Source organism: Thalassophryne amazonica, chromosome 6 (genome assembly GCF_902500255.1).
Source record: "Thalassophryne amazonica chromosome 6, fThaAma1.1, whole genome shotgun sequence".
NCBI classification, from domain to species: Eukaryota; Metazoa; Chordata; class Actinopteri; order Batrachoidiformes; family Batrachoididae; genus Thalassophryne; species Thalassophryne amazonica.
Window position 1 is genome coordinate 125090583 of NC_047108.1, and position 9525 is coordinate 125100107.

A 9525-nucleotide genomic window follows, 5' to 3' on the forward strand; every position below is an offset into this window, starting at 1 on the left:
TTACAATTATTCACAATGTCTATAATTTCTTTTCCATCCACTGCTGTGAGGAACATTGAACAGGGATTTCTTTCTATGAGATTATTATCCCAATCCTCAGGTTGGGAATCGGGAATTTTTTCTGCCAAGCTTGGTCCAATATTTACAAAAAAATTATTAAAACCGTTGGCTACCTCATCCTTATTTTCCTTCTTAACATTATTATCAATGAAATACTGAGGGTAACTCTGTTTTTTATTACCATTTTTGATAATGCTATTTAATATATCCCATATTCCTTTAATATTGTTTTGTTATTATATAATATGTTACTATAATATTCCTTCCTACATACCCGTATAATATTAGTTCATCTATTTTTGTATTTCTTATATCTATTTTCTGCCTCTTTAGACTTTAGTTTTATGAATTCTCTATACAGTGTATTTTTCTTATTACATGCATTTCGTAACCCTTTCGTCATCCATGGTCGAGCTTGGATTTTTTGTTTTCTGTAGTCTTGTTTAATTGGACAATGGTACTGATAATGGAAATTGCATGGGATTTTTTTTTTTTTAAATGAGCAATACGGATGTTGCCAGACATTAAAAGGCGAATATAAATAAATAAAAAGGAAGGGGCGGGATAAATGGTAAAACAAATCAAATAAAATGAGACGAGCGGAGCGGTTCATACATTTGTCATATACTGACTTTTTAAACCTCTAGGGTTTATAAAGTGCTAAAACTGTGTACTTATTTTTGCATTTTATTTCCTTAAAACAATAAATGCTTTATGCGATCAAATTTACTTTTGAGAATATGACATTTCACAAATATATTAATATTTTTTTTCTTCCGATCTGCTTAAAAAAGCAGCACATATCTGCACAATAATCAAAACTAAGAGGAAACGTGACAGCTACTGAAAATAAAAGCTGACGGAGCAGTTAACGAGGAGCACCTGAAGGCAGCATGCGTCTGCGAGGCGTGACGTATCGCTTCTGCAGTACGTCACGTGCTACACATGCGCCAATGAGAGGGCGTTATCTATCTACCCGGAATTAGTCAAAGGATTTTCCTGACAGGTTTGTTGTGATTTCTGATTCTTCGATTTTGTGTCTTTCTGCTTGTTCTGAATCAAGTTAACCACTATTCACTGTGAACACTGTTACATTTCAGCTGCATTTATCCTAAAGAGTTATTTAAATGCACGTCTGGCGTTGCTGGCTAGTCAAAATATTGTATTTAGTGTTGTATCAGTTGTGTTCAGTGTTTATGCGGCCCAAAACGCAGCATCCGCTTGTTGTGTTTACAAATTAGAGTTTTAGGTGTAAAATGTCAGAAAAACACAAATTACATTTTGGTTAAAATACCAAGGCTGATGTAAAACACACTAAAGGAGCAAATCGTGACATTTGAGAAGGTGGAATTTGTCCATGTTTGATAGTTTTCCTAGGTGTACAACATAATAGTAATAATAATAATGAAATGAAGAATATTGGAAGTCTTTTCAAAATAAAACGTTTATATAAAATAATATATCCAGACAGTTGGTGTGAGTCGTCACTACCAGCTATTTTTTTCAACTTTGCTCAATGTAGTTATGACTACAGACATAACTACGAGGGCTATTAGAAAAGTAACCGATCTTATTATTTTTTTCAAAAACCATATGGATTTGAATCACGTGTGATTACATCAGACATGCTTGAACCCTCGTGGGCATGCAAGAGTTTTTTCACGCCTGTCGGTTACGTCATTCGCCTGTGGGCAGTCTTTGAATGAGGAGTCGCCCACCCTCTCGTCGTTATTTCATTGTTTAGGAATGGCTCAGAGACTGCTGCTTTGTTTGATAAAAATTTTTTCGAAAACTGTAAGGCACAACTGAGTGGACACCATTCGATAAATTCAGCTGGTTTTCGGTGAAAATTTTAACGGCTGATGAGAGATTTTGGTCTGTTAGTGTCCCTATAAGGACGGCCCACGGCGCCTGACAGCGATCTGCGCTCCGAGGCGTCGTCGTCTCGCTGTTTCAAGCTGAAAACTTCCACATTTCAGCCTCTGTTCACCCAGGTCGTCGTCAGAGAACATAGAAGTTTCAGAAGAGGTCGGCATGAGGAGTTTATGCAGACAGATTTTGTAATGAAAGAACGTGCAGGCAGAGTCGCATGTCAGGCCGGACCCGACCGCGGGGGGTCACGAAAGGAAAAACACCTCCGTTGGAAACCTTAACGGGCAAGTTGGACCATGCCCAGCTGTTAAACAATTTCTCAGATACTCACTTGTTGAAAGCCATGAAAGCGGCCTGAATTTTACAAATGGTTTTCAACACGGAGGTGTTTTTCCTGTCGCGGCGCACACAGATTTGCGGCGTCGTCACGGAAACGATTCGGCGAATTTGCCCGCACGGTCTTTCATTACAGAATCTCCTTTAATAGTGGAATGTCCGTGTAAACTCTTGATGCCGGCCTCTTCTGAAACTTCTCTGTTCTCTGACGACGTCTTGGGTGAACAGAGCCTGAAATTAGGATGTTTTCAGCTCGAAACAGCCAGACGGACGCCACCTCCGAGCGCGCAGCACCGATCCGCTTCGTGGGCTGTCCTTAAAGCGAAAGAAACTCCACAATCTCTCATCAGCCGTTAAATTTTTCACCGAAAACCAGCTGAATTTCTCGAATAGTGTCCACTCGGATATCCCTCACAGGTCCTGAAAAAATTTTGATAAAGCAACGCGCGCCGTCTCAAGCAGCGTCTCAGACAAAGGATTTCAGCCGAGAGGGCTGGACCAGTGCTCACTCAAGGCCTGCCCACAGGCGAATGACGTCACCGACACGTGTGAAAAAACTCACGCATGCACACGAGGGTTCAAGCATGTCTGTTGTAATCGCACGTCATTCAAATCCATATAGTTTTTTTTATAAAACTGCCGGTTAGTTTTCTAATAGACCTCGTATATTAAGCAAAGCTCAGATACATTTTTTTGTTTTGACCAGAGCAGAGCAGGGGCCTGTACTACGAAGCGGGGTTAACTTACTCAGATGTAACCCAGGGTCAACCTCTTAAATCGGGGTTGACAAAACCTGGTTTCCTCAAGTGGTGTTAATTGGTGCTACGACGCTGAATAAGATGTTGATTTGTTGAACCTGTGTTAACCTAATTGGAGTTTGTGCGCGTTCACATAAAAGGAGCAGGTTGCAGCACACGTCACCATTTTTCAATGATGGCGTGGTCACCTTACTTTACCGAAGAAGAATGCATGATTATTATGCGGAGCTACGAGGAATTTAAATTAATGTTAAGGGGGAAATCGAACACATCGTCTGCCAATAAAGCAAGACAGGCTTGTTGGCAACATATTGCTGATCGGGTAAATGCGTACGTACAATTCAATTGTTCCCCAAATCTGTTACAGATGATTAACCTGTGGAATGTCTAATATGTGTAAAAAAATGACCTTCTTTCATTAATTACGCCCAGATGCAACACGATTCAGAAGTGGGCATAGGCCTACTAATAAATGTTAGGTTAATTTAATGTTTCCTAAATAGGCTACCTTGACTGTATGATTGCTTTTCCTAAACCTGTCAATATTTCAGATGCAATAGCAGTGCCAAACGCACCTGGCAGCAGGTGAAGATGAAATATAAAAACATCCTTCAGAATGGTAGGTTTATATTCATAGCTTGATAAGCCCCACTTCGCCTAATTAATGGACATGCATTAGACCTATTTTGATATTAGTAATTACCCGCGATTGCATAAAACCCTTCTTTGATTTGCATTGCGGATAAATGGCCAGGGAAAACAACAAATGCATCCAACAATTTAGACAGAGCAAGTGCTACCTTGTGAATCATACGACATACAGTATTCTTGCTCAGATGTTCAGCATCACCGATGGAATACATAAATTGTCCAGTGGCAAAATAGGCACAAGGCACATTATCTGCTCGATCGTCGGGGCATTGCTACACTGTAAAAAATGACTTTTTTTGTACAGGAAAACGCTGGCAGCTGTGGTTACCAGGGAATTCCTGTAAAACATACAGCAGCACAGTAGATAACATTACAGACATAATATGTATATGGATTTACAGTGAATGCACCACAGCTGACTCACATTAAAAGAACTGTTAAATCTACAAACAAGAGCTCTCTTTTTTTGTACATTTAACTGCTGTATTTTTTACAGGAATTCCCTGGTAACCACAGCTGCCAGTGTTTTCCTGTAAAAACAACAGTCTTTTTTTTACAGTGTATGATGGGTGATGTTACAGACGTCTGGCCCGATCAGCTGACAAAGATAATGAATTCGGCTGAGAATCTATATCTTTCATAGAGAATATCGTCCGGGTATGTCAGCGGATTCTGGCGGTCTTTAAAAACCCTCGCCCTGTGAAGAGAGCCCCTCACAATTTGTGCCCCAATATCAAACGGATCATCCAGGTAGGCCGGCAATGTCTTCGGAGTGATTGAAGGTGGATGGACGGTACTTATAAAGGGAGTGGTTAGGCGAAAACCTCAAGCTAACCGAGAACATAACCTGCTCGGAGCAGGTTTGGCACACAGCATAAATTGCCATGGCAGCATACCTCGATCAAAACCGATCCACCTTTCATAGTACGGGTTAACCGGGACGTTACTCCACACGTCATCAACTTACTCCCGAAGTTACCCTGATAAGCCAGTAACCCCGCTTCATAGTACAGGCCCCAGATGTCTGCATAAAACTGTTTCATATGTCATGCGGTTGCTGATATGTGGTCATTTAGACATTGACCTCTGATTTGCCCTTAGATGTATGGCCCTGTTTTTCAAGAGGACAGTCCACTGAGTTTATCTACCAAATTTGATGGAAGTTTTGCTTTGCTTTTTGAAGATCTGACCATTACACCCATCTCTTACAGCTTCCCAGTGAGACTAATTCACCCGAATCTGTACACCCGGGGTCTCTGTGAACCCCAGGGGTATATTTATTGATATATTTTCTGAACCATTAATTGTAATTGTCATCTAGACAGCTATCTTGAATTTAACCTATTTTGTATCCAGTTTGATTACTGTGGGCTCCATCATCATTTTTCTTACAGGGTCCCCTTGGACCCCAGTACAAAATTTTCAGTTTAGTATCAATTTTTCTTAACTACCAAACTGCCCAAGCAGTTTGTATCCAGGTTATTTGCCTCAGAACAACTGCAGGTAGTATAAGTAAGTATTACATTTTTGTATTTAAAAGTCATTTGCCAAAAAAGAGGAACAATGTCAAGTCTTTCAAAATGAAATGTGGTTTATCAACCAGTTATCAAAATAGTTTTAAAGTCACCCTATCAGCTATACTATAGATAACTGCAAGAATGGAATAAATGTCTTGTCAATGGTATGAAAAAAACAAGAATTTCTGGAGGGGTTGTCATGTAACCCAGGTGTACATATTAGTAAATTTTATGACGTGCAATGATGACTGGCTGGTCCCCACCTCCTCCGCTCGTACGAAAAAGGAGGTAGGCACACAGAAATCTGTCCTTTAGTGACATAACACACAGGAAGTGGGGACATTTCTTTATTTAATTTTGCAGTTCTGTTTTAATTTTGCATGTCAGGAAAAAAAAAACACTTAACACTTGGGGTAAAAAACAATTTTTGAATCGAATTTTATGCAGTGAAAAATGAACATGCATAGGAGGAGGCAGGAATCAACCAGCACCATAAATAGTTTGCATATGTGTGAGTGAATGGAAGTGCTCAGTGCAAAGAACTCACCAGCCAATGAAATGGAAGAATTCACTGCTGGCTGGCTGCCTCCTTTTCTGTGCAAGCAATAAGAATGATGAATACATGTGTATTGAAAAAAGAATCTTGAAAGACAGAATCTATCACAGGTTAAATTAAACCCACAACAATTGTTATTTATACAGTACCAAATCATAAGCTTAGTCTTCTCAAAACACTTTACAGGAGTAAAGTTTTAATTTCACTCACCCTATGACAGTGGTAAGGAAAAACTCCCAGATCCACTTTTTGATTTTTAACAGGAGGGAATTTTAAACAGACATTCAGATAACTTATATCCATAAAGTAATGATGACAATATGCCATTAAAATAAAAATGTTTCAAGAAGAGATTTTAAAGGTGACACTGACTCAGCATGATTGATTGATTGCTTGATTGGTTACTTTTTTGTTGATTGGTTCACAATATAACCATTTCAATACAGAAATACAATGTGTGGGAAAGTATGCTAATATATAGTTAATGATCTTCCTAATTTTGGTGAAGAGGTTTCGAACTGGGAGCAAACTATGAATGGCTTGTGTCTGTCACTCAGTAAGAGGTTAGGTTTTCTAAGTTTCACAGTAGTGACAGAGTACATTATGTCTCTTATGTGTAACTTTATTCACAGCAGCACCCAGTCAGTCCATGGCTGAAAACCATGAGTTCATTGGTCTTGGCTCTTCTCCGGTTGACTCTTCAGCTGCTGCAGGACACAGCTGGTTCCCTGGACCTCCTCCACCCATCTATTCCTGCACCCTGACCCCTGAACTGGTGGCCAAGGCACGGGAGGAACTGCAGGAAAAACCAGAGTGGCGTCTTCGAGATGTCCAAGCACTGAGAGACATGATTTTGAAGGTGCCACTTTTATGCACTGTTATGCCATAAATTCTTAGATAGGTTCTCAGTCTTGTTTACTTGCACTTTAATTGCATATAATTTTTTTAAGTCGCAGTTTAAATGCATTTTACAATGCATCTGGAAAGTATTCACAGTGCTTCACTTTTTACACATTTTATGTTACAGCCTTATTCCAAAATGGATTAAAGAAATTTTTTTCCCTCAAAATTCCACACACAACACCCAATAATGACAACATGAAAAACGTTTTTTGAATGTTTTGCAAACAAATTAAAAATTTAAAAAACTAAGAAATCACATGTACAGTATTCACACCCTTTACTCAATACTTTGTTGATGCACCTTTGGCAGCAATTACAGCCTCAAGTCTTCTTGAATGTGATGCCACAAGCTTGGTGCACGTATCTCTGGGCAGTTTGGTCCATTCCTTTTTGCAGCACCTCTCAAGCTCCATCAGGTTGGATGGGGAGCGTCGGTGCACAGACATTTTCAGATCTCTCCAGAGATGTTCAATCAGATTCTGGTCAGAGCTCTGGCTGGGCCACTCAAGGACATTTTGGGGGTTTTTTTGGACAGCGTCTTCGGTTTTTCCTGCCACTCTCCACGCAGTGGACAATCAGAAAACATGATAACACAGGGTTCTCCCCAGACAATGGAACAACGGCGCTGCGCCATCAGTGTTCTGACAGCGCCGTCACACTCTGCCCTGCTATCAGCAGAGGTGTCAAGTAACGAAGTACAAATACTTTGTTACTGTACTTAAGTACACTTTTTAGGTATCTATACTTTACTCCATTACTTATTTTTCTGCCTACTTCTGACTTCTACTCATTCCTTTTTCACACAAGTATCTGTACTTTCTATTCCTTACATTTTTAAAACAAACAGCCTCGTTACTCTTGGCTTCAGTTTAATATATATATATATACGAGGGCTGTCAATAAAGTTACGGTCCTTTTTATTTTTTTCAAAAACTATATGGATTTCATTCATATGTTTTTACGTCAGACATGCTTGAACCCTCGTGCGCATGCGTGAGTTTTTCCACGCCTGTCGGTGACGTCATTCGCCTGTGAGCACTCCTTGTGGGAGGAGTCGTCCAGCCCCTCGTCGGAATTCCTTTGTCTGAGAAGTTGCTGAGAGACTGGCGCGTTGTTTGATCAAAAGTTTTTCTAAACCTGTGAGACACATCGAAGTGGACACGGTTCGAAAAATTAAGCTGGTTTTCAGTGAAAATTTTAACGGCTGATGAGAGATTTTGAGGTGATACTGTCGCTTTAAGGACTTTTCACGGTGCGAGACGTCGCGCTGCGCTCTCAGGCGGCGTCATCAGCCTGTTCAAGCTGAAAACCTCCACATTTCAGGCTCTATTGATCCAGGACGTCGTGAGAGAACAGAGAAGTTTCAGAAGAAGTCGGTTTCAGCATTTTATCCGGATATTCCACTGTTAAAGGAGATTTTTTTTAATGAAAGACGTGCGGACGGGTCCGCGCGTCGGGACGCAGCCGCCGCGGCGCTCCGCCACAGGAAAAACACCTCTGTTGAAAGCCTTAAGGACAAGTTGGAACATGTCCTGCCTGTTAAACAATTTCTCATATACTCACTCCACTGAAAGCCATCAAAAGCCGCCTGGATTTTACAAATGGTTATCAACACAGAGGTGTTTTTCCTGTGCCGCCGCACCGCGTCGGCTGCGTCCCGACGCGCGGATCCGTCCGCACGTCTTTCATTAAAAAAATCTCCTTTAACAGTGGAATATCCGGATAAAATGCTGAAACCGACTTCTTCTGAAACTTCTCTGTTCTCTCACGACGTCCTGGATCAACAGAGCCTGAAATGTGGAGGTTTTCAGCTTGAACAGGCTGATGACGCCGCCTGAGAGCGCTGAGCGACGTCTCGCACCGTGAAAAGTCCTTAAAGCGACAGAATCACCTCAAAATCTCTCATCAGCTGTTAAAATTTTCACTGAAAACCAGCTTAATTTTTCGAACCATGTCCACTTCGATGTGTCTCACAGGTTTAGAAAAAATTTTGATCAAACAACGCGCCAGTCTCTCAGCAACTTCTCAGACAAAGGAATTCCGACAAGGGTCTGGACGACTCCTCCCACAAGGAGTGCTCACAGGCGAATGACGTCACCGACAGGCGTGGAAAAACTCACGCATGCGCACGAGGGTTCAAGCATGTCTGACGTAAAAACATATGAATGAAATCCATATAGTTTTTGAAAAAAATAAAAAGGACTGTTACTTTATTGACAGCCCTCGTATATATATATATATATATATATATATATTTCACATCATGTGCGCCTGTAATCACCTTTTCTGCAGCGCGGCTTTGCTTTGAACCGTGAACCAATCGAAGCAGTGGTTCGCAGATTGAAGCAATGCTTCGACCTATTGCTTCGTTTATTCTTTCTTTCTTTCGCTTAATTTTCTCCCGCTAAAACCCTAAATAATGTTCTCTTACTCACGTCTGTGAGTATTATTTACCTTTTCTATGTTAAACCGACATGTTATGGTCTTCTGAAACAGTTGATAGATGTATTTTATAACTTAAAAACGGGAGCCATGCTAACGCGTTAGCATGTCTATGGCATTTTCAATGTTAAAAGTTAGCATTAAGCAATTGCAGCCGTCATCACGTTCGGGTGCATTTGTTTTCAAATTGTAATATTTCTTAAATTTATTTTTGTTTATATATTAATAATGTAATGATTACTATATACAGTTTTAGAGAAAGAGGCAAAAAGAACCTGAATAGAAACACAACAGAAAATATAAAAGCAACTAACAATGAACATACGTAAATAAATACATACATACATACATAAATGTTTCCTGTGAACACCTAGTGACTCTCACACCTCCATTTCATCCCTGTCTTATTTAAGTTTAATGACAGTTTGTT

General features: G+C 40.2%; 1 protein-coding gene across 2 annotated transcripts in view; it reads left to right on the top strand.

Moving 5' to 3' along the window:
- The first annotated feature begins 967 nt into the window (after positions 1-967).
- Positions 968-9525, top strand: part of ttpal (tocopherol (alpha) transfer protein-like) — a 21330-nt gene continuing 12772 nt past the window's right edge. The window contains exons 1-2 of one of the 2 annotated variants that reach the window (XM_034173361.1): positions 968-1066; positions 6383-6609. In XM_034173361.1, the coding sequence (XP_034029252.1) occupies positions 6400-6609 (210 nt within the window). In that variant the 5' untranslated portion in view covers positions 968-1066; positions 6383-6399. The remainder of the gene's footprint in view (positions 1067-6382; positions 6610-9525) is intronic. The other variant, XM_034173362.1, reaches the window with a different exon arrangement.